Source organism: Delphinus delphis, chromosome 16 (genome assembly GCF_949987515.2).
Source record: "Delphinus delphis chromosome 16, mDelDel1.2, whole genome shotgun sequence".
NCBI lineage: Eukaryota > Metazoa > Chordata > Mammalia > Artiodactyla > Delphinidae > Delphinus > Delphinus delphis.
In genome coordinates, this window is record NC_082698.1 from 25218919 (window position 1) to 25245850 (window position 26932).

The 26932-nt window shown below is 53.9% G+C and overlaps 3 protein-coding genes across 8 annotated transcripts in view; 2 read left to right on the plus strand and 1 right to left on the minus strand.

Moving 5' to 3' along the window:
• The first annotated feature begins 569 nt into the window (after positions 1 to 569).
• Positions 570 to 4130, plus strand: CALHM1 (calcium homeostasis modulator 1). Its single transcript, XM_060033573.1, has 2 exons — positions 570 to 1121; positions 3648 to 4130. The coding sequence occupies exons 1-2, from the start codon at positions 570 to 572 to the stop codon at positions 4128 to 4130; spliced, it is 1035 nt and encodes a 344-aa protein (XP_059889556.1).
• A 2964-nt stretch (positions 4131 to 7094) lies between these two features.
• On the plus strand, positions 7095 to 12410 carry CALHM2 (calcium homeostasis modulator family member 2). 4 transcript variants are annotated; one of them, XM_060034140.1, is made up of 4 exons: positions 7095 to 7264; positions 8495 to 8578; positions 9269 to 9982; positions 11324 to 12410. In XM_060034140.1, exons 3-4 carry the CDS (start codon positions 9428 to 9430, stop codon positions 11738 to 11740), a joined length of 972 nt encoding a protein of 323 aa, XP_059890123.1. In that variant the 5' UTR covers positions 7095 to 7264; positions 8495 to 8578; positions 9269 to 9427; the 3' UTR covers positions 11741 to 12410. The 4 variants fall into 4 exon arrangements, with proteins under 4 accessions (XP_059890123.1, XP_059890122.1, XP_059890121.1 ...); XM_060034139.1 differs by having other exon boundaries at positions 8545 to 9982; XM_060034138.1 differs by lacking the exon at positions 8495 to 8578 and having other exon boundaries at positions 9261 to 9982.
• A 466-nt stretch (positions 12411 to 12876) lies between these two features.
• PDCD11 (programmed cell death 11) overlaps positions 12877 to 26932 on the minus strand; it is a 42607-nt gene continuing 28551 nt past the window's right edge. For 2 of the 3 annotated variants that reach the window (XM_069541509.1, XM_060034136.1), the window contains exons 22-36: positions 25733 to 25841; positions 24125 to 24214; positions 23831 to 23933; positions 23228 to 23405; positions 20596 to 20652; positions 19885 to 20007; positions 19201 to 19323; positions 18514 to 18820; positions 18200 to 18316; positions 17364 to 17513; positions 16895 to 17145; positions 16032 to 16200; positions 15318 to 15471; positions 14658 to 14823; positions 12877 to 13921 (exon numbers count right to left, since the gene is read on the minus strand). In XM_069541509.1, the coding sequence (XP_069397610.1) occupies positions 13750 to 13921; positions 14658 to 14823; positions 15318 to 15471; positions 16032 to 16200; positions 16895 to 17145; positions 17364 to 17513; positions 18200 to 18316; positions 18514 to 18820; positions 19201 to 19323; positions 19885 to 20007; positions 20596 to 20652; positions 23228 to 23405; positions 23831 to 23933; positions 24125 to 24214; positions 25733 to 25841 (2269 nt within the window). In that variant the 3' untranslated portion in view covers positions 12877 to 13749. The remainder of the gene's footprint in view (positions 13922 to 14657; positions 14824 to 15317; positions 15472 to 16031; positions 16201 to 16894; positions 17146 to 17363; positions 17514 to 18199; positions 18317 to 18513; positions 18821 to 19200; positions 19324 to 19884; positions 20008 to 20595; positions 20653 to 23227; positions 23406 to 23830; positions 23934 to 24124; positions 24215 to 25732; positions 25842 to 26932) is intronic. The other variant, XM_069541508.1, reaches the window with a different exon arrangement.

Consider the following 26932-nt stretch of genomic DNA (forward strand, 5'->3'; position numbering starts at 1 on the left):
GCCATCGCTACGTCATCTTACCATCCTTGTCTGAGCAGATGGAAGAGCCCTCTTGGATCCTGACACAGCATGGAGGAAAGACCCAATGAGAAGGGCAGAAGGAGGGCGACATGCTTCCTAGGAGCCCAGGGGACAAGGTCCAGAAGCTCAGGCCTCTGCAGCATCCCTAGTTTCTCCCAAACCTCAACCCTGCTGGAGACAGTGCCTTCCCGGACAAGTCTGAGCCTCCTTCCCTGCCCTCCTCCCAGCCCACAGAGAACTGGTCCCCATCAGGCATGGTCCTCGTGGTTTCCCCGTGCCAGAGCCAGCCGTGGAGAGAGAGAAACCCAGCAGGGGCGGGGCAGGGAGGGGCAGCACCCTGGCTGCACCCATGGGATTGGCCAACCTGTGTCCTCTCGGCCAGCACCTGACTTAGAAGGTTCCTCAAAGAGACAGTGGCCTCAGCCTCCGCCCTGAGCTCTGCCCATCTCAGCCATGAAGTACCCACCCAGTGGGCAGAGTGGGCCTCAGGGGCCATCCTGAGGCAGCGGTGAGGTGGGAGGAGGCCAGCAGACCCCGTGCGGGGCACCATGGACAAGTTCCGGATGATCTTCCAGTTCCTGCAGTCCAACCAGGAGTCCTTCATGAACAGCATCTGCAGCATCATGGCCCTGGCCAGCGCCCAGATGTACTCCGCCTTCGACTTCAGCTGCCCCTGCCTGCCGGGCTACAACGCGGTCTACAGCGCCGGCATTCTGCTGACGCCACCTCTGGTGCTCTTTCTGCTCGGTCTGGCCATGAACAGCAACGTGTCCATGCTGGCTGAAGAGTGGAAGCGGCCACCGGGCCGCCAGGCCAAGGACCCCGCCGTGCTGCGCTGCATGTTCTGCTCCATGGCTCAGCGCGCCCTCATCGCACCCGTCGTCTGGGTGGCCGTCACACTGCTGGATGGCAAGTGCTTCCTCTGTGCCCTCTGCACTGCTGTGCCCGTGACCATGCTGGGCAAAGGCAGTCTGGCCCCCGGCCTGCCCCGGCCCGAGCTCACCCGCCTGCTGGCCCGGGTGCCCTGCCCCAAGGTCTGTGACGGCGACTGGCTTCTGGCCCGCGAGGTGGCCGTGCGCTACCTGCACTGCATCTCTCAGGTAAGGGGCCAGATGGCCTTGGGCTGGGTCTCCCCTCACAGATCGGGTCCCCCGGAAAGGACCCCATCCCCCATCTCGAAATGGGGCTTCCTCAGGACGTGGTCATATTTCCCCAAATAGATGTAGGCCCCCAGCCAGGACTGGGTCTCCCTCCTCAGACGGAGCTCCATGGTGCAGGGGCATATCTCCCCAAAGGAGGCCAGGACCTCTGAAGGCAGAACCATGTGTCTTCCCTCAGGTCAGTGCCACCTGGGGAAGGAGCACTGTGCCCTGTGCTGAGGTCCCCAGAGGGGACCCAACTGCTCAGCCAGCCCCTCATCCTCCACCCTGAGCTCCAGTTTGGAAATCTGGGGGAATCTGCATCCATTTCCTCTTCCAGGCCGGGGCAGTGTTGAGGCCAGTGTGTGGCTGGGCCATTTGGGTACATTTCCCTGGCAAATGTCCCCAGCTGGCGCTCCCTGCTCAGGAGTGGGAGCTGAGGGGCCAGTGCCCCTGGAAGGGAGGCCTGAGTGAGGGGGATGCACTGTTGGGATGTGCCCCAAAGGAAGGGATGGAGGACCCACTGATGGGGAAATCTAGAGCTCAGGTCCCTCAGCCTCACTCCCACGTCCTCTGCCCCTCAGACCTCCTCTGCAGTTACTGTGCGTGGGGAGGAAGACCCAGGCAGGGACCCAGGCTGTCAGGGAGGGGACAGGGGGCTGGGCCTGCCCTGCAAGCCTGGAGAAACATGCACACTCTGCTCCAGAGAATCCAGACACCCCGCTCCCCTTCCAGCCTGGACTCTCCCCTGTGGGGCTTGCGTCGCCACCAGGCACCCATGTGAACCTCACGCTCCGAGCGTACAATCTGAACTCTGCTTCCCTCCCAGCCTGCACCTCCTCTCCTGTGGGTACTTGTCCGTCATCCCAGGCCTCGGGGCCTGGGGCAGCTGTCCCTCCACCTGACCTTTAAACCATCAACTCATAAACTAAAAGGGCCCCCAGATGGCAGGCTGCCTGGCCTATAGACATGTTTCATTTGGCCTTCAGGGGTTGAATTCGAAATTCAATTTTAGAATTAGCTGGCATCATCTAAAACCCAGAAATTTTCCCATGAAAATGAGATTGTCCAGCGTTACTTGAAACTTCAGGAGATTCAGCCGAGCAGGGTCCACACTTCCTCATCCAGCACACGCTCTGCACCTCCCCACCTGATGAGTACTCTGCCATGACCCACTCACCCCACTACAGGCATTCGGGTTGCCCTGCTTCCCCATCCTGATCCGGCCGAATGCTTCTCTGTGCAACTGGGGTTGACCCTGAAGCTCAGACTGGGGGAGCAGCCTTCCCCACAGTGAGTAACTGGAAGAACAGAACTAGCACCCAAGCATCCGGTGCTCTCCAGCATGGAGTTTGAGCAATTGTCCAGTTTGTCTCTGTGACCCCTGAGAGCCCGCACAGAGGAGGCGCTGACTGAGCGCTGCTGACTGAAAGGCCGACACTAGCAGGAGCCGGAGGAGAGATACAGGACTCAGAGGAGGAAGCGTCACTACGGGAGGTCAAGGAAGGCTTCCTGAAGGAAGAGGCATGCTTACTGAGGGCTGGTTGGCCTAATAATAGTGGCTAACAGTTACTGAACACTAACTAGGTACCAGGCACTGTGCTAAGTTTATTACCACATTTCGTCCTCAGAACAACCCAATGGGATAGGTACTATCAACAGCCCCGTTTTGTAGGTGGGAGACATTTTGCTCCTAGTCAACCGTTAAGGACAGGCACACTTTTGTTGCAATTCACTTTATTAGGCTTTGTAGACATCGCATTTTTCACAAGTTGAAGTTTCATGGCAACCCTGCATCGAGCAAGTCTATTGGCGCCATTTTTCCAACAGCTTTTGCTCACTTCGTGTCTCTGTGTCGCATTTTGCTTATTCTCATATTTCAAATTTTTCATTATTATATTTGTTATGGTGATCTGTGATCAATGATCTTTGATGTTACTACTATAACTCACTGAAGGCTCAAATGATGGTTAGCATTTTGTAGCAATAAAGTATTTTTTAATTAAGGTATGTATATTGTTTTTTATACATAATGCTATTCTACACTTAATAGACTACAGTATAGTGTAAACATAACTTTTATATGCATTGGGCAACCAAAAACTTCGTGTGACTCACTTTATTGCAATACTTGCTTTATTGTAATGGCCTGGAGCAGAACCCACCATATCTCTGGGATACGCCTGTAGTGGAGACAGGCAAACCCATGCAGCCTATTTCCAGGGTCTGCCCAGCTAACTCCTGTGTACTGAGTGCCAGACCTACATACAGGGCATTTTACTCACGTGGTCTCATTTCCATGAGATGGGTGGGTCTATGCCCATTTTACAGAGCAGAAAGTGGAGGCCAAGAGGTGCTGTCATTTGCTCTTTGTTGTCAGTGCTCTTTTCCCTAAAGGCCCTGACATGGAGTGTGCTTTGGGGGGTTGGACAGGTTTGGGAGGCTAGAGGGCAGTGCCCAGCTGACTCTCTCTTCTCTCCCCTGCAGTCACTGGGCTGGTCCTTCGTGCTGCTGACCACACTGCTGGCGTTCGTCGTGCGCTCTGTGCGGCCCTGCTTCACTCAGGTCGCCGTCCTCAAAAGCAAGTACTGGTCCCACTACATCGACAGTGAGCACAAGCTCTTCGATGAGACAGGCACGGAGCACGCCAAGGCCTTTGCCAAGGTCTGTATCCAGCAGTTCTTCGAGGCCATGATCCATGACCTGGAGCTGGGTCACGGCCACGGGGCGCTGGCTGCAGTCCCTGCTGGCTCGGCTGCTCCCACTGCCACAGACGGTGCCAACGCGGAGAGGGAGAAGCTGCGTGGCATCACCGATCAAGGCACCACGAACAGGCTGCTCAGGCGCTGGCACGAGTGCAAGCCGCCCCTGCGGCTGAGCCAGGAGGAGCCACTGGTGGGCAATGGCTGGGCTGGGGGCGGGTCCCGGCCTTCACGCAAGGAGGTGGCCACCTACTTCAGCAAAGTGTGAGCCGCAGCCAGGTGAAGAGGCAGGAATGGGGGTCTGAGGCCACAGCACCTCAGACCCCCAAACCAGATGGAGAAATGAAGGCTGCAAGTGCTGGCAGGAGGCCCCAGAGCACTCACCTCGTGCCCAGGCACTCACCTGCCCATTTGGGGCAGGAAATTTGGAGCTGGAAGGGGACCTCACCCCTCCAACTGTGACACTACCCTGCATGGCCATGAGCAGTATTAGTCAGAAGGGTTCAGAACTGGCTTGGGGGGGACAAGCTCCCACCTGCCCAGCCCCTCCCAGGCCACTCCACCCCTGGTTCACTATCTCCTTTCAGGTCCTACGAGCATCCTTGCCCCAGCATCCACTCATCTGTGATGTTTTAGGAGCTCTGTTCCCTTATGCTCAAGGCTCAGGGAGTGGGAGAGTGTCCAGCCATCTCATGAAGCAGAAATCCTCTGATTTGGGCTGAACGGGCCAAGGTGGGCCATAACGACATGACACAGCCTCATGTGGTCACAGGTGATAAGACAAGGTGCCAGAAGCTAGGTACACTCAGGAGAAGCCAGGGTGCGTCTCACCATGGAGTTCACGCGACATCATCAAGGTGGACCGCACAGTTACTTAGCACTGGGCACAAAAGGCACCGTGTCTTAGTCTGTTTGAATCGCTATAACAAATATGGCAGACTGGTTAGCTTATAAACAACAGAGACCTCTCTCACAATTCTGGAGACTGGAAGTCCAAGATCATGACGCTGCCATGGTCATGTTCTGACGGAGGCCCTCACTGGTTGGTAGCCAGTGCCTCCTCACTGTGTCCTCATGCGGCAGAAGGGGCTAGGGGGCTCTCTGGAGCCTCTTTTATAAGGCATCAATCCCATGCCTTAAGCACCTCAAAGGCCCCACTCCCTGATACCATCACCTTTGGGGGGCAAGATTCAACATATGAATTTGGGGGGACACATTCAGACCATAGCACATCCCATGGAGATGTCCTTGGAGACTGCCCTGACACACCCCTCACATCAGAAATCAGACCATCCCCAGAGCTTGAGCATTTAGAAGAAGAAGCTGATGCCTTCCCATTTTCTCAGAGACTAACCCCACCCCCCCGTGGAGGGGGGTCTAAAGTGCTGAGAGGCTCCGCCCTGAGGTGGGGATGAGGGTGGAGGGGTGGGAGCGGAGCTGCCTAGGGCGGAAACAGCACAGACTCCAGAGTGAGAGAGAACTGGGTCAAATGCTGGATCCACCACTTACAAACCGTGTCCCTTGGGTCAGTTTCTTCATTTTTCTGTGCCTCAGTTTCCTCATCTGTACAGTGGGGATGAGGCACCTACTTCATGGGCTTGTGTGAGCATTAAATAGGTGAGGTGTGTAAAGTGCATGGCTCGTGGTAGGCACTCAGTTTCTGGCGGATAATGTGTGTATCAATTTCCAAACCTGAGGTCTTATCCTCCTCCTCCCCCTGGACGTAGGGGGAGGGGACGTAAGGAACTGGAGTTACCTTTGTCGAGGGGGAAGCTGAGGGCCGAGAAGATGAGCTTCTTGCCTCCCCCCACCCCCCAGACATCTTTGAGACTAAGTCCCACTCATCTAAGAATTCATTTTGATCTTGATCCCTGTAACATTGTGTTAATAATTTCCATTCTTCCTTAAGCATCCTTCCCTCTAGTCCCACTTCTGAGACCCAGTCTCCCTCCCTTTATTTGGGAAGAGGGCGAGACCTGGAAGCCAAGGTGGGCTGGAGGGCTCCTCCAGGAGATGGGACTTGCTCTAGGGGAAGACTCAGATGAGTAAAGACCAGGCGTGTGTTGGCAGCTGCGGGGTGGTGGGCTCCAGTGGGAAAAGCCAGCCCAGAGGTATTGGGAGGTACAAAATATGAAGGAAAGAGTAAAGCTTTGGGTCAGACAGACCTGGGTTCAAATACTAGGGCTGTAGGACCTGTAGTTACCCAATCCCTCTGACCCCCAGTTGTCTGTCTATAAGACGGATGTTACAAAGACCTGCTTTTTAGGGTTATAGTGAGGTTAAAGGATGACTTTTGAGGAAGAATTGGGAACTTTGGCACATGGTAGGATGTGAAAAAATAAACACTGGTCCTTTTCTCTTCATTCCTGCATGTGAACAAGCCCAGCTCAGGGAGGCCAGCATGTCACTCAGCAGTTCCATGTTCCCAGAACCACAAGCAGTGCAGAGCAGACAGGGGTCTGGGGGAGGTTGGGGGGTCTCTCCCTTGATACTGGGGGCCATCTAGACTGTCCTTGGACAGGGCTCTCCCTTTCAGCATTCCTGACCCATGGCTTTTCAGCCTCAGCTTGCATACTCCCACAGACGGGGAGCTCATGACCACTTTCTGGGACAGGCTGGGCGGCTCTGATTGTTACAAAGGGCTTCCTTGAGAAACCTGCCTCCTCGTAATTTCCACCTACCAGTCAGAGCTCTACCCACAGGGCCTTAGAAAATCCCTAGAGTCCAGAATTTTCTCATCAGTGCTCCTGATTTGAAGCAGGACCTGGGGAGCTAGCTGAAGTACAGACAGAAGAGCCGGCAGGGGGAGGGTTTGCTCAGAGAGGGGCAGGACGGCTCTGAGGGAGAAGGGCCAGGACAGGCGAGGGTGCCCCTGGCTTTGCGCACCCCGCTAGGAGGCAGCGCCAGTCTGGTGGCACCTCTCCCCTAACCCTGCTTGGGACTCGGTTCTGCCAGCTTCTATCGGTGGGGGTGCTCCCGAAACCGGCCTGGAGGGCAGGCCCGGGCCAGATCTGGCTGAGGCCCCCTTCCTGGCCTGGAACTGGTCCCACTGGCGTGGAGCCTCAGAAGGCAGGCGAGCCGCCGCAGTCCCCTCCACTTCCTCTCCTCCCCCGCGCCGCCCTCCCCACCCCACCCCCATACTGCCTGGCGCCCGCCCGGAGGCTGTTTTTCCACTGGCTGGCGCGAACCATCCATCTTACGGGTTCTGCCTCTTTCCTGGAGTTAAACTTTTCTGAAGACACCACAAGCCCCAGGCCCTGCTCGTCTCTCCGGAGCAGAAGCAAAGCAGGAGGGAGCCCGCCGAGGGGGCGGGCTGGCCCATGCCCAGGAGCTCCAATGTCCTCACCCCACTTGCCCAGCTCCGTGGAGGCCAAGGCCACCGGTGCCCGCAGCGGACCTCAGGTAAGGAAGGGGAACATGGCAGGGCCACTCAGAGGCTGCCCAGAGGGATTGTCCAGGGGAGCCAGGCCCCTCGCTGAGGACCCCAGTCCCCAGCCACCTGTTTCCTGTCCTGACTGTTGCTGGTGGAGGTCCCATCCCGGGCCTGGGGGCCACGGGCAGTAGTCTCAGAAGATAGCCTGTTCCCTCCTCTGCTCACCACCCACCAGTGTTCAGGCATCTTGTACCCCACTTTGGGTGGTTTCTGAACCCAGGGGAGCATATTAGGAGCCCTGAAGCCAAGAGGGGAGAAGAAAGAGGGAGACGGGGCTGCCTTTAACCCGTTCATCCCCAGCAATATCACAAACTCTTTCCCGAGGAGTTAGGCTGGAGCCCCTGGGCCCCCAGGCAGTGAGTTAGGGAAGTCAGGTCTCCTCCTCCTCCTGGAAACCAGCCCATCTGGGCTCCTCAGTGGCCACCCAGCTCTGTACCAGCCCGTCTGGCCGCCTTGGCAGTGATTAGGAGGGGTGGTGGTCTAGAGAGGAGGCATAGAAGGAAATATGGGCAGGTCTCCCCACCTTTGTTTGCTCCGTCCCTCCACTCCCCAGCTGCCTCTGGCCTGAGGACTTTTGTTTTTCACTCCCCGGATGGAGAGAAGAACATGGGCCACACCCCGGCCTGTGTGGGTGGAGCCTGGGAAGGGAGTTGGGGCAGAACACGGCTGGAGCCCGAGGCCATGGCCACTTCCTGGCAGGCTGCCAGCGCATCTGCTGGCCAGAGAGAGAGGGTGGTGGGTATGGCCAAGCCTTAGCCTTCATCAAGGCTTCCTGTTGCTGGCCGGCTGGGCGGTCCCCAGGCCTAGGGACCTCGGTGGAACAGAGCTGCCGGATAAGGAAAGGGTAACGGGTGGGGAAGGGGAGGTCTGCCAAGGCTCTTGCGGATGGGCACAGAGCAGTGTCAGTAGGAAACCAGGAAAGTAGAGGGCTCCCTTAGCTTGACTCACCCTCGTCCACTTCCCAGGCCTCCTTAGGTCACGCTCAGAAGTCCTGCCCAGGCACCTCCATACTTGAATAGCTTTGAGCAGCGCACTTTATCCTCCTGAGGCCTTAGCCTCCTGATCTTTGCCAGAAGGACAGTCATCCCCCATCTGCCTCACTTCTGGGAGGCACCCTCAGGACTGGACAGGGTGAGACGGAGGGTTTCATATACAGGGCGACTATCAGGCACTGTTTATTCCCTTTCATTTTCCTCCAGCATTCCTGAGAGGAGAGCAAGGACCAGAATGACTTACCCTCTTTTCACAGATGAGGACACTGAGGTCCAGAGAAAGGTCATGAAGTATGTTGAGAGCCAGGATCTCCTAAACCAGTCCAGAGCCTGAGGTCTCCAAAATGAGAAGGTTCTTGTGAACTCCAGGGATGCTGCACCAGGCTCACCACTGACTGGAGGCCCCTTCCTCCACCCCCCACCCCCCCATATCACAGGGGCAAGTCCAAGTCCCTTATCCACCAGGACACCTACTCTGGCTTTTATACCCATGGGCTAGACACCTTGAGGACACACCCTCCAAATAGTCCTAGGTCCCCCAGCACATTAGCAGTACCTGGAATCCCAAAGGGAAAGGCAGTCAACAGCCCACAGTCCCCAATGCCACAGGGCCAGTCCTAGTCCCCACATCAAAGGAAGCTTGTGGTGATGACGAGAACCTAAGTGTCTGAGGCAGATAGAGCTGAGCCTGAGTCTCAGCTCTGCCATTCATATGTGAGCCCGATAAGCACTCACCCCAAGGAAGCCTCCACCTTCCCTACGTGCACTGGGATATCAGAGCTCAGAGCAGGATCTTGACGATGGGCAATGAGGGATGTAACGCGCCCGACATAGTAAGAGCTCAGTGAACAGTGGCTATTCTCATTCCACCCAGGCCCCGGGGCTCCCCGAGTCTCCTTCCTTTCCCAGCCTGACTATGCAAGATTCCCTCGGTCCCTGTTTTTAGAGGCCAATACTGATCAGTCATCTACAGTCCCACAGGAAGCACCAGGCCAGCCACTGCAGGGGATCAAATGGCAAGATTGTGCCCTGCCTTCAGGGGCCTGTAGCCTGTGCGCTTTCCTAGCCCCACCAGGAGCCACCGTCCCAGTCTCCTCCTGCCTCCACCCTTGCCGTCGGTCCCCCAGCTGACCCGTCACCATGGCAGCCCTGATCGCAGAGAACTTCCGCTTCCTATCACTCTTCTTCAAGAGCAAGGATGTGATGATTTTCAACGGGCTGGTGGCACTGGGCACGGTGGGCAGCCAGGAGCTGTTCAGTGTGGTGGCGTTCCACTGCCCTTGCTCACCAGCCCGGAACTACCTGTACGGGCTGACAGCCATCGGTGTGCCCGCCCTGGTGCTCTTCCTCATTGGCGTCATCCTCAACAACCATACCTGGAACCTGGTTGCCGAGTGCCAGTACCGGAGGACCAAGAACTGCTCGGCTGCCCCCAACTTCCTCCTTCTAAGCTCCATCGTGGGCCGCGCAGCCGTGGCCCCCATCACCTGGTCTGTCATCTCTCTGCTGCGCGGTGAGGCCTACATCTGTGCTCTCAGCGAATTTGTGGACCCCTCTTCGCTCACAGCTGGGGAAGAGAGTTTCCCACTGGCCCAGGCCACAGAAATCCTGGCCACGTTCCCGTGTCGGGAGGGCCCTGCCCGCCTGTCAGGTTTCCGGGAGGAGGTCAGCCGCAGGCTCAAGTACGAGTCCCAGGTGAGCCTGTGCCAAGGGAAGCTCCTCTTCTTTCTCTCCTACGCGGTGGCTGGTGGGGAGGTGCTGGGATGACCCAGTATTAACGCTGGAGTCAGTCCTCAGGGGCTGAGCTCTCCAGGAAGTCACTAGATTATCAGCGTTGGGCATCAGAGTTGGGTAACTATGGGTCAGCGCTTGGCGGGGCAAGGGTGAATGCCATCCCCAATAAGAGAGTTTTAAACATTAAAGGAATGTTCTTCTTGCTCAGACCAAGCCTTGATCCCAGTCACAGATTAAGCCCTTTGCTCCAGCCAGACTGAGCACAAACCCCTGCCATCTTACGAAATATTTGCTGTCGACCGTGAGCTGATAGTGGAGTGTGGCTGGCTCAAGGGATGAGCATGTTCCTATCCCAGGAAAGGCCCCTGTCCAGCACTGAGTCAGCCTCAGGCATTGCTGACAGGAGGCGAATCCCTTGAGACAGGAAAGGGTGTCCAGTCGGGAGGCAGCAGCTGCCGCCCTGAACCTAGCCTCAGCCTTGGTTTAGTTCTGAAGGAGCTGAGTTGGTCAGGGAGAGAGGGCAAGGGCAGAGACCTGGGCAGAAGCAGAAAAACAGCTGAAGTATTCACTTAAGAGAAGCAGGGCGTGAGGGCGAGATAGGAAAGAGCAAAGATTTTCTAAAGGGCTCCTCTTGGGTACAGAAGAAACACAAGTAGGAGCAGGGCTGGAGACAGCACCAAAGGAGATGGAACGTGGTAGACAGAGAGAAATAAAATGTATTTGATGATGCTCAAATGCCCACAGCTCTCTGTACAGGCTTAAATGGGGAAACAAAGACGACCTTGACTGTCCTAGCCCTCAACAGGCTCACAGCCAAGCGAGACAAGCACATGGGTAATTTCAAAACAAGGCAGAGAATGATGATAAGAGGAACCAGGCCATGAGGACTCAGGGAAGGCAAAATTGCTCCCAGAAGGGATTTTTGACGGCTTCCCGGAAGTGGTATCTGGGCTGAGCCTGGCAGATTGAGCTGGATTTTGGTGGGCTCAGATGATGTGGAGGAGGCCCTTGGGGCTGCAGGAATGGCAGCTGAAATTGCAGGAGGCTAAGTCTAAGTACAGAGACGGCGTGAGCTCAAGGGAGTGAGGGCAAAGAGGAGGAATTACAGTCAGAAGGGCCTGCCACCCTTAGGGGAGCAGAATCTGCGGCCAGGCAGGTGACAGAACCAGTTCTCAGGGGGTTGTGACGTCAGGTTCAGCCCAGCCCACACGCTCTGACCAGCTCCCGCTACTTCTTACGGGGGCGCTGGCGGTCCAGACAGCTCCTCCGTGCCTGCCCTCAACCCGCCCCTTCTCTGGCCAGCTCTTCGGGTGGCTGCTCATCGGTGTGGTGGCCATCCTGGTGTTCCTGACCAAGTGCCTCAAGCACTACTGCTCACCGCTCAGCTACCGCCAGGAGGCCTACTGGGCGCAGTACCGGGCCAACGAGGACCAGCTCTTCCAGCGCACGGCCGAGGTGCACTCGCGGGTGCTGGCTGCCAACAACGTGCGCCGCTTCTTCGGCTTCGTGGCACTCAACGAGGATGACGAGCAGCTGGTTGCCAAGTTCCCAGTGGAAGGCACACAGCCACGGCCACAGTGGAACGCCATCACCGGCGTCTATCTGTACCGCGAGAACCAGGGCCTTCCACTCTACAGCCGCCTGCACAAGTGGGCCCAGGGTCTGGTGGGCAACGGCGCAGCCCAAGACAACACAGAGATGGTCCTGCTCGCCTCCTAAGGGTCCTGTTCCCACACTCTTTGCCAATGACACGACTTGGTCCCAAACAGAACCCCATGGCCTGTTCACATCAGCATCAGAGGGGAATTTTTTGGGGGGGGGGGCGGTGGGGCACTTGTGGGATCTTAGTTCCCCAACCAGGGACTGAACCTGCACCCTCGGCAGTGAAAGCACGGAGTCCCAACTACCTGACTGCTAGAGAATTCCCCAGAGGGGATTTTTTTTTTTTTTTTACCATAGCTTTTGGGGGAAACAGGCCAGGAAAAAGTAACACAAAGTAAAACTGGGGAACAGATGTGAGAGCTAGTAGACAACGTGGTCAGCTCCAGCAGGAAGGCTCTCAGACCTGAAGAAATTCCTTCTCCTGTTGCCACCAGCCACATGGTCAACAGCTTTGGAGAAAAGACCCTTTCCCAGAACTGGTCCTTAATTAACTACGATGTGGATGACCTTTGAGTGGTAGGACCCAGTCCCACCGGTCTGTGAAGCCCTGGACAGCAGAGCCAGGTGACAATGAAACTCACCAGCAGGCTCCTTGTGCGGAACACTGTGTGTAACTGTATATGGACACCTGGCCCGGTGCTGCTCACCTGGGAAGCAGCCCCCAATGTACGCCTCTAGCTTTATTTTCTATAAATTTTTGATATAAAGTTTTTCTTAGTATAAAGGACTAGCTTGGTGTCTGCACGATTGGATGGGCCATACCGCAGCAGGCTGGAGGTCATGGGGACAGGCCCAAATCCCATTCCTGGGGAGGGAAGAGGACAGAGACTCTGGGCAAGACTGAAATGGATGGAAGGGAAGGCTGGGGCACAGGGAGAGCCAGGTGTTCCCACACGCAGGAAGGCCCTGGGATTGACGACGTCTTAACTGGGTTCAGTTTTCTGATTTGATCTGGGAAACAGATGGAACCCGGCCCTTCTCAGAGGGAAGCTCGGCTAAAATTTCACGAGTCAGCAGATCCTGCCCTTGCACTCAGTAGGGCAGCCTAGCTCTCGTAACCTAGAGCTAGTGACCAAGAACAAGGCCAAGCCCTGCTCTGCCTCCCTCCCATGCCCCTGCCTGAGCCCCTCCACCACCTCTAAAATCTCTGATGCTCTCTCCCTTGTCCCTGTCCTGCTTTTTGGCATATGACTCAGTCACTTCCCATGGAAAAGCTCTCCAGCTCTTAGGACATTTAAAGCTCTGCCCAAGAAAACTTTAATTCCCCTAAGACCAAGCCAAAAATGAACTGGCTTCAACAACTAGCTGGGTGTGTTTTGGCCTCGAGGAACTCTAGAACATACAGGATTATTACTTATCAAGCAGAAGGAGAGACAGTCTTTCTGGGAACTTTACAGGGAGGTGGGGGTATAGCGGGCCCGTCATGTCCCCTTCTCCCTCAGGACTCAAGGACCAGCAAGTCAGTCAAGGCCCTCCGCCCAGCAAGCTCTCCTCAGGGGAGCTACAGGGAGCCAGAGAAACTGTGCAGCTCTCCCAAAGCCACACAGCATGTGTATCTACGTCCCAGCCTCACAGCCTCCACAAAGGGGCACGAGGCACTAGCTGAGCTGAGGCTGAGGGAATGCCCAGAGGCTCTGCGATCTAGGAGAGCAACGCGCTTCCCAGACCCTGCTGACCCCCACTAGCCGGACCAAGAGCCTGGCCAGGGCCAAAGTGGGATCCTGACCACAGCGTCCCTGGGGGTCGGCCCTCCATTCCTGCTCCCCGGGGACCTCCCATGAAGGAGAGACTCAGCTTTTCTGGGAGCCCAGGAGCCTACTGCCTGCCACCACTGAGCAGCCCCAGAAAAGGAAAAAGATGAAACAAATTGGTTCCTAAAACAAGCAAAAAGGAATTATGAGAAATCTTAAATCCTTTTTTATCTTGACAGGATTACCCCAGGGATGCTGCAGAAAAAGCAACACTTAAACAGAGTCCTCAGGCAACACAGTTTCTCAACTGCCCAGGCGCCTGAGGGTCGGCCCGGCTGGCCCACTGCCACCAGTGCCCTCGGAGCCAGCTGGCCACTAGTCCTCCCACATGGAGCTCTTAGCCTCCACGTATTCCAGGGCCTTCGCCTTTACCGCCTGCACGTCCTTCTCGGTGCCGTGTTGCTTCTCGTAGTCCAGGTAGCGCTTGAAGAAGAACTTCATTCGCTTGGGGGCCAGGCTCAGGTGAATGACACGCTCAAAGATGTCCCTGGGAGGGAGAGCAGCCAGTGTCTGCCTCTTGGTCCCCGGCCACACGATTCCTAGCTAGCCTTCACCCACTTGCTCTAAGGCTCTGGAGCCAGGCCCTCTGTTATCCAGCACTATCGCTTCTACCTTTATTTTTATTCCCTTTATAAACTCCCATCACGTCTGTGGAGAGGGAGAACACCACCCTCATTTTCCAGAGGAACAGAGATGTTAAAGGACTTACTGGTCTGAAGTCACACAGTGAATCTGGACAAAGCTAATGGGATGGGGACAGGCAATGAGGTGTGGCTCTGTGAGGAAAGCTCTGCTTAAAACTCACTGATGGGCTTGGGTGAGGCATCAGTTCTTTCTGGACTGAAGTCCACCACCGGTCTCTAATCCTCCCTGCCTTGGGGGGATGCTGGCGGTTATCAGTGAGATCATGCCTGTGAACACTCTCTACCACGAGAGCCAGGCTCAGCATTAATTATGAGGAAAACCCAAGTCTCCCGATTCCCAGGCCTGGGGCTAGCCTACCTCCCACCCAAGGTTCCAGCCAGACCAGAGGCTAGCCGCTGAGGCAGAAAAGAAACTGGAAACGTGAATGTCATAGGACGTGTCACGTCAAAGCCGTTTTTCCAGACAGAGTAAGAGAACTGGGGTTCCGGGAGCTGCTGGGGGGCTAAAACGCCTCCAAGTGGCCAACGTTCCCAACCCCCCAGCAGGCAATTAGGCCTCAGCCTGTCCTCCCCTCTCACCGGACTTCCTTCTGGCTGCCGCGCTTGATGAGCATGTCGATGTAGACCGACCAGACATCCGTGCGCTTTGGGTAGGTGCTCAGCGTGTTCTCGAAAATGGCTTTGGCGCGCTCCGCATCCCCCAGCTGGAACTCAAGCTGCGCAAACTTGGCAATCACATCCACGTCTGCAGGGAGAGGACAACTCAGACATAGAAAGCAGACAGATGCCCTCATCAAAACACACTACCCTACAGGGACAGAGTCTGATGCCTGATTCCCTGCTCTTGGGTCCTAAGACCTAGGTGACGACAAGAGGGACAGTGGGGCGGGTTTAGGGCCGAATACACAGATGGGCACTGATCTATGACTCCCAACAGCAGACATCCTACTCTCCGGACTGAGAAGGGGGAATCGGGGGATGAGAGGTAGGCCGTGGGGCACGCAGAGGAAAAGAATTAGTGCTAATTCCTTTCTGTTCCTCTGTCTTCGGAGTTTAGAATTTAAAATGCAACACGAGCTATGTTCATGAGCATACGATCAAGAGAGAGAGAGCCACGTACGCTCCACAAGGCTGTCCTAACACCAGCCCTCGGATGAGGAGACCCCCGGCCCTCTGCCCAGATGGGAGACAGCCTACTGCACCCTGGAACTGGGCCCGTGGGTGGGAACAAGCACTCACGCTCTTTCTTAGGCAGGCACTCGAGGGCTCGCTGCATCACGCGGTGACTGGCCCCAGCCTGGCCCCTCCGCAGAAGAAAGGCGCCGTATTTGATCCAGACAGCTTTCTCCTGCCTGAAACGTTTCAGCATCCGGTTGTAAAGTTCACCAGCTTCCTGTGGGAAAGATGACATAAGCTGAGGAGAGTGATTAAGACAGAGGGGGCAACGGCAGAGACAGGCACCTACACTTGTGGGAAGCTAGACCTGGGCTCAGACTCCATCAGTATCCAGGCCCAATGTCAGGTACGCGGGGGGAAAGGGCAGGCGCACAGGATGAGGAGAGCGCATGATGGAGAGTCTCCCTCCTAAGCCTGTGCCGTGAGGAGGTCCTAAGACTAGAAGAGAGAACGTGAGCATGAGGAGGGGGAGGAGGAGAGATGAAAAAGGGCTACTGGGGTATGTCGCCTCCTGTCGGTGACACCCGTCGGCATCCCAAGGGATAGACCCCGGGGTCTGCTGTCCCTTCCCTTCCCTCATCCCGGCCCCACATTCCCAAAGCGGAGGCGGGGGAAACGACTTCTCCCACCTGGAAGGTGAGCAAGCCTGGGGCAGGACTGGGTCCAGATGCGGCTGTTCTCCTCCGAGACTTCCCTGCTGCCTCTGGGACTCCCAGGAGCTCGTTTCTAAGTGGCTGAGGTCCCCCTGGCAGCCGGCCACCTGGCCCAGACTCCTACCTGGAATTTCTCTGACTTAGTGTAGATGTCAGCCAGATGGAGAAAGACCTTGAGAGGCTCGTTGTACTGCACGGCCCGCTCGAAGACCTTGGTCAGTGACCCATGGGAGCCATACATGTTTTCTAGGTTCAGCAGGGCCACCCACACGTTCAGCTTCTCCTGCTCCTCTCTGGAGGGAAAGCAGTCAGCACGTGAGCTCCATCATCTTGGCCAAATGAGCCCCCCACTGCCATCGGGGGACCGGAACTACATCCTCCTCCCCAGGCTCCACCCACGTCCTCAGTTCCCACCCCCAAGTGCAGGCCCCGAGAGGCCCTGTCCCCACTGCAGCTCACACAGAAGCAGGAACTCCGACCCCATGGCTGTGGGGTCTGGGGCTCCCCTGGTTTCTGCCTCCACTCCTGGGAAGGAAACCTACCAAATCTCAAACCGGCCTGAGGTCTGGACTGGAAGGCATCTGTGGTCTGAATCTCCCCCCAAACTAAGAGAATGATGCAAAGGAGCGCCATCCCTCTTCACTAGCCTTTGGGAAACCCACTCTACCCTCTGCCTGGAACATGGTCCCCGACATCGTTTTCGCCCAGGTATGTGGAGAGCGTTTTCCCTCCTGTACTTCTGCTCCGAGTGGGGCACCTACCTGAGGGCCCATGCCTCGTGTAAATGTTACCCTTAGCTATCTCGGCGAAGAGGACTATAAAATATAAATGAGCAGATCTATTTCACAGACGGCACATCTCTGAGAGAAAGCCCGTGAACCCACGGGCGCCCGGTGGCAGCCACCCAAGCTGCCGCCAGCCTGCCGAGGAGACGCAGCGCCCCCTGGAGAAAGACAGGGCCCCAAGGCAGGAGGGCGCAGCCGAGACCTGAAGGAGATGGTCTTGAGCGCCCTCTCGGCCACGGCCCGGGCCTTCTCGATCTCCGTGGCCTGCAGGTGGAAGGCCATGTACTGCAGCCACAGGATGGAGCTGCTGGGGGAGCTCAGCAGGAGCCGGTCGAAGTCATCTGCCGACTCCGGCTGCCGCCGGGGGTCCATCAGCGCCTCCTCGATGCGGGACAGCTCTTTCTCTGCCTTCTGCTTCTCCAGCTCCCTTTCCTTCCTGCTTTTCTTCTTCTGCTGTGGAAGGCAGAACACCAAGTGAGCAATCTGCCCCTCAGCCCCGGGGAAGTCTGTGGTGGAAGTCAGGAGCTGGCAGGGCAGCCCCCGAGCTCCGCAAATACTCCCAGCCTGAGACGGCCCCACCCCTCGGAAGAGACACCCAGGGTAGGACAGAGCACGGAAGATGGGCGCCAAGGGTCCCTGCAGAAAGGACGAAGCCCTGCAAAATACAGCACCGTGGCCTGCTCTGGCTTCTCGTCCTCCTCGCTGTCAGAGCTCTCTTCGCGAGGTGGCAAGGCCGGGGTCAGACTGTCCAGCTCCACATCCCAAGCGAAGCCGGAAGACAGCTGCAGCCGGGGTGCTTCTGCCGGCCTGGTCTGCTTCTCCTGGAGGATCACAGGCGCATGTGAAAAAAGCACTGAGCCCAGGCTGCCCCTGTTCTGCAGCCCCTTTCCACCCGGAGGAGCAGGGACTCCCACGGTGCCCAGAGACCTTTTCTCTCCTCCCACCGCCAGGCTAGGCCCCGGTGCACTGGGGACACTTTTAGGAGTGACATGAAAGCTTCCTTTGTAAATAAGTAGATTTAAGTAATATTTTTAAAAAGCTACATAGGCAAACACATATAAACGTTCAGGCATACAACAGCAGTAGAGCTAGGACAGAGGTATGACAGATGTTCCGAGGGTGGCAGGGATGCGACACCTGAAGTCTGGGAAGCCCTTCCACACCTGCCCTCAGTCCCAGTAGCGCTGTCCTCATTTCTCAGAGCAGGACACAGGCTCAGACGGACAAGCCTCCTTTCCTTTGCCCGTCCCCCCAGCCCCCCCCAATTCAATTCCGCTCCAGCTAATAAACATCGACTAGAATGGACTTTCACAGCCCACTCCGCAGGTGAAGCAGCAGCCCTGTTCTCAGGAGCTGATGACCAGCTGAGGAAACCAGGCGCCCCACCTCCTCCCATTTTACAGAAAATGAAGACAGGAGGGTGGTGCTGAGGACGGCCCAGCCCTCAGGCAGGGGAGCAGGGACTCCCTCCTGGGGCGGCCCTTCCCCCACATCCAGCGCCACTCACCTGGGGCCGCACACCCGTCTCCTCCACCTCCTCTTCTCCCTCCCGGTAGTACACTTCCACACCGCTGTCGTCCTCCTTGGACGGGGCAGTTCTCCTCTGCCTCTTGTTCCCGCTTTCCTGCCATGACAGGCGGGGACGACGCTGAGCCTGGCTTCTTCTCGCCCTGAGCGCCCTCTGCGGCCCCGGGCGGTACCCTCTCCCCAGGCAAACTCAGCCTCTCTCTGTCCGTGAGGCTGAGGCAAAGCGGCTGCCGGGCGGATTCTGGAAGGCTCTCCTTTTCCTGTGAAGGAGGCCATCCTCCCCGAGGGCCCTACCTGCTCACTGCCAGACTCCGGGCGCGGCCGCTTGCCCAGCTTCTTCGCCTGGGGCTTCCGGGGCTCCTTCTTCTCCTTGCTGGGCAGCTGTGCCCCCTCCTGACCCTTCCCAATCCTCTTCTCTTTCTGTTTCTGATTCTTCCTCTCCTCCTTCTCTTCTTCTCCTTTGTGGTCTCTCTCCTCTGCCTCTGTTTCCCTCCCCTCTTGCTTCGGAAGTGGCAGTCCCAGGGAGGCAGAAAACACGTCTGGCTTTCCAGTGTCGTCGGCGGGGATTGACAGCTCTACCAGGTTCTCCCGGCGGTTCAGGCTATGACAGGGAGACCAGACGAGCGGACCATGGGGACAGCATAAGGAGCACAATGGTCATAGCGAGGAGCCCACCGTTTCTGGGCCTGCCCCCACCTGCCTTGGAATCTGTGCAGTAATCTCAGGAATGATTTGCACAATTGCTTGGTAGAAAAATACAGAGGGCAGCTGTGTTATCCCTTCCTCCATCCCCAAAGACGGGTGCCTGTGCAGAGGAAAGTCTCCACAATTGCCTTTAGGAGCTGAGGTAGAAGGCTCCACACAAAGGGAGCTCATTCATCGTTACTTAGCACTGCCTAAGCCATTATGTTTACAGTTCACCTCTCCATCTCCACCCAGCGTTCCCAGAGAAAGAGGTGAGAAAGAGAGAAGAACACCTACCTTAGGACCTTGGCCGTGAGCAGCTTGCCTTCGGGGAGATACCTGTCATAAGGGGCATCCTTGGACAGGCTGTACTGGGAGACATGTGGGTATTGGGCCAAACCTGTAACTGAGGGGCCAAGGCTGACAGGAGAGAGAGACAAGGGTCCTGTGGTCAGAAACACAGCAACAGAGTCCCCAGCCAAGCCTAATGCCTCCTCTCTCCCAGAGACTCAAGTTGTGATGAGGATTTAGGACAGACATAAGGTTCCTGGCACTCAACAAAATAAAGAGGGCTTTGTAAACTGGAAAAATCATCAAGCGTAATGAAGACATAATTGAAAGATACTCTTTACCCATACCAGAGCATCACAATGCACTCACAAGCTGCTAGAAAGACCAGAAGAAAATGAGGAAACAGAATTACAGCAGGGAAGGCTGTAACATCTGGGGGTTCACGGAACATTTACAAATCATGACCATGGATATGCCATAGTCTTTGTCAAAAACACCAAACAAGAGGAATTCAAAACTTTTTTGAAAGTATAAAAAGACTTGGAGTTTAAAACACTGGTGGGAACACAGACTCTCCTTCCTTCATGATCCCTCCAGAGATGGTGACCGAGGGCAGCAGCGGGCCAATCAAGACAGGCCCCGGGAGAACCCTCGGGGCTGGTCCACGTCCCCGGGCTCCGCCTCACTCACCCTAAGAGCACACCGGACGGCTGGACGGACTTCACGTAGCCCCTCAGGAGCTGCCCTTCCTCAATATCCTGGATGGAGTTAATCTCAGGATCTGTTATTTTGCTTTTCGTCTCCGGGTTCGTCCTAAAGGAATGAAAGGCTTACTACACATGTACCTCTGACCCCATTTCCCGACCCTCACCCCCAAATCTCCTGTGATAATCACACTTTGTAAGAACACGACTCTGGACCTGTCAGTAGGATATCACCATCAGAGCCCAGCCCTACCCTCTCCTGAACTCCTGTCAGCTGGGGACGGCTTTAATAGTAACAGGGAGAGGCTGAGCAAGCCAGAGGGAGGTTAAACCTCATACATTCATTTCGAACCATGACTTCAGGCCAATCCACTTCACGGCACACTTGTCCCTACTATGGAGCCCTGGGGGCTCCATCACCTCCCCTCACTAGGACCGCCATCTGGCAACTCTGAACACCACTATGGATGTTTGAACCTTTCTTTGGGAAACAACAGCCTGAGCAGATAGGTTCTTCTACAACTGAATGTCCTCAGCTTTTCTGGATAAAAAACGGGGCCGGGCATAAAGGGGGTGAGCAGGGAAGCAAGCTGGGAGGCCCAAAGCTCTGTGTCAGATCCACACAGCCTCTCCTCAGTCCTCTGGGGCTGGGGGGGAGTTCTCCCCCAATTCTTCCCCCAACAACACAGACACTCACCTGGACGATCGCAGTGACAAAGTCAATACAGGGCCTGTAGCGGACAGCACATAACACCTGGAGTGAGAGCAAAAGAGAAGGAAACGCTGGCGCCAGCCAGCACCTCAGGAGACTGGAGAGGGCCTCGGCTTCCTCTCCACAAGGCTGAGCAACAGGCGAGAGCAACGGCTCTGTTCATACTGCTCACAACCTGCTGAGGGACTCGGGACAAGTCCCCTCTCCAGGCCTCAGTTTACTAGTTCGTCAAGTAAAAATACCGCTACTTTCTCTCCTCACCCAAGAACGGTGCTGGGAGGAGGAAACAAGAGGATACATGCAAGCCCTATGGAAGGCGCACAGAGCCACGCGGTGAGTACTTAGGAGGTGAGACCAGCCCTGCATCGGGGGCTGGGAGGATCTGGTCTCGTGGAGAGAAAGACTCGGCACAGGAAACCGTGACAGGGGGACGGCCTGGTACCACTGCCGACTCAGAGCAGTGGGTCAGAGGAGCCCATGAGGGAGGCCTGAGCAGGGGAGGCTTCTGGGAGGGAAACAGGGTTTACTCTTCCGGGGGGCTTCCAAACCCACCATGCAATGGTGGTGTCATTTATACCACCACGCAAGGTAGAGAATCTTATCAGTAGAAAGGATCTCAGGAACAATGTAGTCCAAATTCTCCCATGACAGGTGAGTGCCTTTTCTACCAGGGAATCACAGCCCTTAAAGCAGGAAAGGACCTGAAGGGATCATCTGTCTTTAGGCATTTAACCTATTATTCACATTGATAGACGAAGGAATTACAACTGAATGCTACTCATACATTTAACTACAATAATGTTATTTATTTATTTATTTTTTAAGACGTTGGCGGTACGAGTTTATTAATTAATTAATTTATTTATGCTGTGTGGGTCTTTGTTTCTGTGCGAGGGCTTTCTCTAGTTGTGGCAAGCGGGGGCCACTCTTCATGGCAGTGTGCAGCCTCTCACTATCGCGGCCTCTCTTGTTGCGGAGCACAGGCTCCAGACCCGCAGACTCAGTAGTTGTGGCTCACGGGCCTAGCTGCTCCGCGGCATGTGGGATCCTCCCAGACCAGGGCTCGAACCCGTGTCCCCTGCATTAGCAGGCAGATTCTCAACCACTGCACCACCAGGGAAGCCCAATAATGTTATTTTTTAAAAATATTTTGCTAAAAAAAAAAAATCACACCTGTATTTTGTAAGCCTAAATAAGCGAAGCAGAGATGATCTTGGGCTTCCCTCTGACTCATTCTTTTTCTCCTCCTAGGCCCTGGGCATTTTGTGCTCTTTAGCCCTGACAAGTGGTTGAGAATTTACGCAGGTGCTGGTGCCTGGGACACTCGAGATGGGAGGACAATTACTACTTTCCAGTCTCTGCCTCCTGAAGGTGTCTGCTCCACTGTTGGATAACTGTGGTTGTCAGACAAGTCTGTATTGTACGAGGCTGAAATATGCCTCTCCATGCTAGTTTATTCAGGCTATAAAATGGTTTTAAAACTCTGAGGTAGGTTCATTTTTGTGCACCCAAAATAGTTCATAAAGCACCCCCCAACTGTGAAAGGTCACTGCTGTCCTCTTGCAGAGAACACACACAGATCAATTTTGCTTTAATTAAAAAGATGAATGGTTCAATAGTAAAATGAGGAAGCAACTTGGCCAAGCAAAGCACAGAACAAATGTAAACAGCCAATAAACATGAAAAATGACCAGTAAGAGAAATTCAAATTAAAATGCGAGACCAATTTCAGCCTATTCAATGGCAAAGATTAAAAATTAAGAATATCCGGGCTTCCCTGGTGGCGCAGTGGTTGAGAGTCCGCCTGCCGATGCAGGGGACACGGGTTCGTGCCCCGGTCCGGGAAGATCCCACATGCCGCGGAGCGGCTGGGCCCGTGAGCCATGGCCGCTGGGCCTGCGCCTCCAGAGCCTGTGCTCCGCAACGGGAGAGGCCACAACAGTGAGAGGCTCGTGTACCGCAAAAAAAAAAAAAAAGAATATCCAGTGCTGACAGGGGTGTGAGGAATGAACAGTCATATTTATTGTTAATTGAGATAAAAATTAGCAAAGTCCTTTTGGAAGACACTTTGGCAAAATGCATAACATTGTTTGACCCATCAATTTTACTCCTAGGAATTTATTTCACAGTTATACTTTCACTAGTATCCAAACATATGTGCAAAGATATCCACTTCAACATTATTGTCCATCAACAGAATTGTTTAAATAAACTGTGATTTTTAAAAAAACACATCATGCAATACTAAAAAAAAAATGTTAAAAATAAGGTAAAAGAACAAGGCTGATTTCGATGTACTAGCACAGGAAAGAAAAAGTGTATGCTAAACTGCCGCGAGAAAAAAGCAAGTTGCAGAATAGCACATAGAATGAAATTCTACTATTATGTACGGGCAAATTATACCTATATATGTTAGAGTCTTGAAAGATAGAGCTCAAAGTATCTAATGGCAAAAAGTGGTGGAGAAAGAGAGGAGCAACAGCAATTTTCACTTTCCATTTTATACACTATTTTTTTCTGGTACAAAATCACACATCTATAATTAAAAGGAAAACAAAAACAAAAAAACCCCACCAATCCCACAGAGAGCTGAAAAGAGGAAAAGAACTCAGCCTACCTGACAATCTTCTGTGGGGTAAAGTTTTCCAGGGGCGTCTCTGAGTAGGAGTCACTCACGTGAAATATACTGACTCTTCCGATCTTCCCGAAGGGGAACGAGACGGTCAGTCCCTCCTTGGGAAGCACCTTCACCACGCGGCCCATGGCCACTTCCCCTTTCTCGAGCTTGTGAGGACCTGGCAGGAGAATGAACCAGATTCAGGGAAGAGGAAATGAGCCAAGAAAGAAGCCGAGACACTGGCCAACCAGAGTCCAGGGGAGGTGGAGGCGTCCGGACTCGGGCTGTCTAGGCTGAGTGGACCTGAATGATCACACAGACCCACATCACCATGCCATGTGGTCAAGAATACCAGGGCCATGTGGTGGACAAGCCTTTCTGAGAGACCAAGGAAAAACAACTGTGTAGGTAAAGGTGACTCAGACACAGGCCACAGAGCAAAGCCCCGAGAGAAAAACTGTTCCAAGGACATAGCCACCACACTAGGCTTTCTAAGGACTCCGAAACCCACGGCATCCTTCAACCTGGGCAATGACTGAAGACCTCTTCCCGACCCCTTCCTCCCCCTCCCTTCCCTGACCAGGTCCCATTTCATCACCACACCTATGAGTGAAAGACACAAGAAGGCCTTGGAGGAATCTGAGCCAACCACGGTGGCCTTCAGGGCCTGGCCAATCCGGAACTTCTTATCTGGATGTTTCAGAACCTGGAAGGGCAAGAAAATTCTTCTGATGTTTGAGGAAAGGCCTGTCATTTATCCAAAACCACAGCATTTAAGTCTGCACGGTAAGTATCTCCCACAGTACAGTTCCCTGTACCCACTGTGAGCACACACCAGACACTAAGTTGAATTCAGGGAGCTGGGGTTTCCTCTCCAGGGATCTCAGGCACACTGACCTTGAAGCTAAGAGAAGTGAGCAGTAAGGGAATTCTCCCCCGGATGTCTGGAGCGATGTCCACCTCAAGCCATTTCTTAACCACGTTGTACTGCGGAAAAAAAAAAAACAGGAGGAGAAATGGAATGGGCAGATACAAGCGTCTCTTCTCTTCCCTTCACCAAAACAGACTCTCCTAAAACCACAGGGCTCAAAGAGCCCAAAGCCTACATTTTCCCAAGGAACAGGAACGCACCCCTATGTCCCAATGCCCCTGTCCAACCTCCACTTCTCGCAGGCTTCACTCAGAGTCTAGCTCAGAGCCTTTGCCAGCCCAGCAGAACATGCATCTCTCCTGGTGCCTCAGCTGATTAGGAGGCAAAAAAGGCCTCAGAGATATCCTCAAGCAGTAGGACCAATCCCACTGACCTCTGTCGCCTCCCCCAAACTCAGTTGTGCCCAGTGAACGTTAACCATCTTCAGGGACTAACATCTTATTTCTAAATCAATTTAGATTTTGCTATTGACACAGTGCTCTGCCCTAAATACACACCCCAATTTTCAGGTCAACTCAACAAAACATTTATCAAGCAGCCACTATGTATACGGCATGAGAGTGATAAGTAAAAGCCAGGCCCTGCCTTCAAAGAGATTACAGTCTGCAAAGAGTAAGTCAAATGAGTATGCAGGAGCAAGCAACAAGTGAGAGCATAGTATGTTACGGGACCCTGTAGGAGAACTAGTAAGAAGGGAGGGTTATCTGTGCTGCACCTTGAAGGGTTGTAGGCAATAAGAATAGACAGTACTCCCAGTGTAGAAATAAAGACAAGAAGGGAAAAAAATAGAGGAGGTTTTCAGCATGACTGGTATACCAGATTCATAAAGTCTGATTATGAAGAGCTTAAACACCACTCTAAGGCATCTTGGGTTTATGAATGTCTACAGACAATAGGTAACTAAAAGGATCAAGCACCACAGACATACTCAGATACATGCTCATGGAGGAAGAATCTGGCAGCAATGAAGAGGAATTATCCCTCAGGGTCAAGCCCAGACCAACCTTCTCTCTGATGTATTCCAACTGGTATAGTTCTCACTGATCCCTTCCCTTTATTCAACTCCTGTTCCTCTTGGGGTTAGAACACATAACCTGGCACCCAATTATATACTGTTTTGCACTGTTCCCGAACTTTATAAAAGGCAAGAATCTAAAATCCAACATTTTATTTTATTTTAAATAAAACTTTATTTTTATTTAAAATATTTGTGTGTGTGTCTTCTGATAAAACTTTATTTGTGGACACTGAAATTTGAATTTTACATTATTTAAAATAAAATAAAGAACTGGATTTAAAATCTTGCTCTATGATATATTTTTCTTTCCATTTTGTACAATTAATCTATAAATATGTAGAACTGTGGGTTGCTTGCTAGCTGTTTTGTAAGCCATAAATTTAGCTCCTTGATTAGACCAGAAGTTTTCTAGGAGCAGAGGCCTTCTACTGTCTTCTACAAACCAGCATGGCAGCAAACACAGAAGCAAAGTCTAGTGCAAATGGTCATTGTCAGTTTCTCCCCGTTTTCTTCTGTAAGAGGGACAGCATCGCATTGCAGGGCGTGCACTACTCACCTTCTTCAAGAAGCAAGTCACAGTCTGACCAGCCTGGTACTGTTTAATCTTCTCCAAGCGGCTAACAGAATGAGTGTTGAGAGAGGTGTGGCCATCCTTCTCCAGCTCACTGGTTACAGAAAGGCAATGCAAAGAGTAAACCAACCTCTGGATAAGCTTCTAGCTTGAAACCATCTCCCTCGAGTGGCCATGGATTGATTTTACAGGACTCCGCTAACTCATACACACCCACCATGCACCACCCCCGGCCATTTCTCTCCTTAAAGGGGAATGAATGTTCACAATACCTGCGTGAAAATTAATCCCTTCCAATTCACTCACCTGAAGCAGGGAGCCAACAATAATCTTTATAAGTATAGGAAACAAAACTATTTTACTTCTTTCAATGCTTTAGCTACTGCTTTACAGTTTGCAGAACTGCTTTCACAAATAATCTCTCACTGAATGTGACAACACTCTCATGTGTGAATCAAGTAGGACAGATACTTTTTTTTTTGCGGTACGCAGCCCTCTCACTGCTGTGGCCTCTCCCGTTGCGGAGCACAGGCTCCGGACGCGCAGGCTCAGCGGCCATGGCTCACGGGCCCAGCCGCTGCGCGGCACGTGGGATCTTCCCAGACCGGGGCACAAACCTGTGTCCCCTGCCTCGGCAGGCGGACTCTCAACCCCTGCGCCACCAGGGAAGCCCAGGACAGATATCATTAAACTCATTTTATGCTACAGACCCAGGAGTTGAAGTCAGAGTTCCTGATTCAAAAATCCAGCGCTCTGTGCCCTATGCTACCTCGGCATTATCACTTTCTTGATTCTCTTTTTCTTCTCAGAAAAGCAACAAGGAGATGCGGTCTGAAAGTTATCAGTCCACAAATCACTTCAAAGGAAGCACAGAATTCCCACCATTCCAACCAGCCCAGCTTACCAATTCAAATTTCTAAAACAAAACAGAACTCACCAGTAAAATGGTACAAGTAATACTCGTAAAACTGTAACGTGTAATAGCAAGTACTGGTGAATATAGGAACACAGGAAACTCATACACTAGTAAAGCTGAAACACACCCAGCAATTCCACCCTAGAGAAATCCCTGCACATGCGCACAATGGAACGAGTTCAAGGATGTTCACTGTGGCGTTGTGGAAACAACCGTAAACGTCTTCCATCAGCTTGAAAATATATACAGTTTGGCACAGGCACAGGATG

Bases quoted from the DNA above. Each gene is read 5' to 3' on its own strand.
- CALHM1 (XM_060033573.1), top strand. From the start codon at position 570: ATGGACAAGTTCCGGATGATCTTCCAGTTCCTGCAGTCCAACCAGGAG. The intron at 1,122-3,647 runs GTAAGGGGCCAG...TCTCCCCTGCAG, and splicing joins ACCTGCACTGCATCTCTCAG to TCACTGGGCTGGTCCTTCGT.
- CALHM2 (XM_060034140.1), top strand. From the start codon at position 9,428: ATGGCAGCCCTGATCGCAGAGAACTTCCGCTTCCTATCACTCTTCTTC. The intron at 9,983-11,323 runs GTGAGCCTGTGC...TTCTCTGGCCAG, and splicing joins GGCTCAAGTACGAGTCCCAG to CTCTTCGGGTGGCTGCTCAT.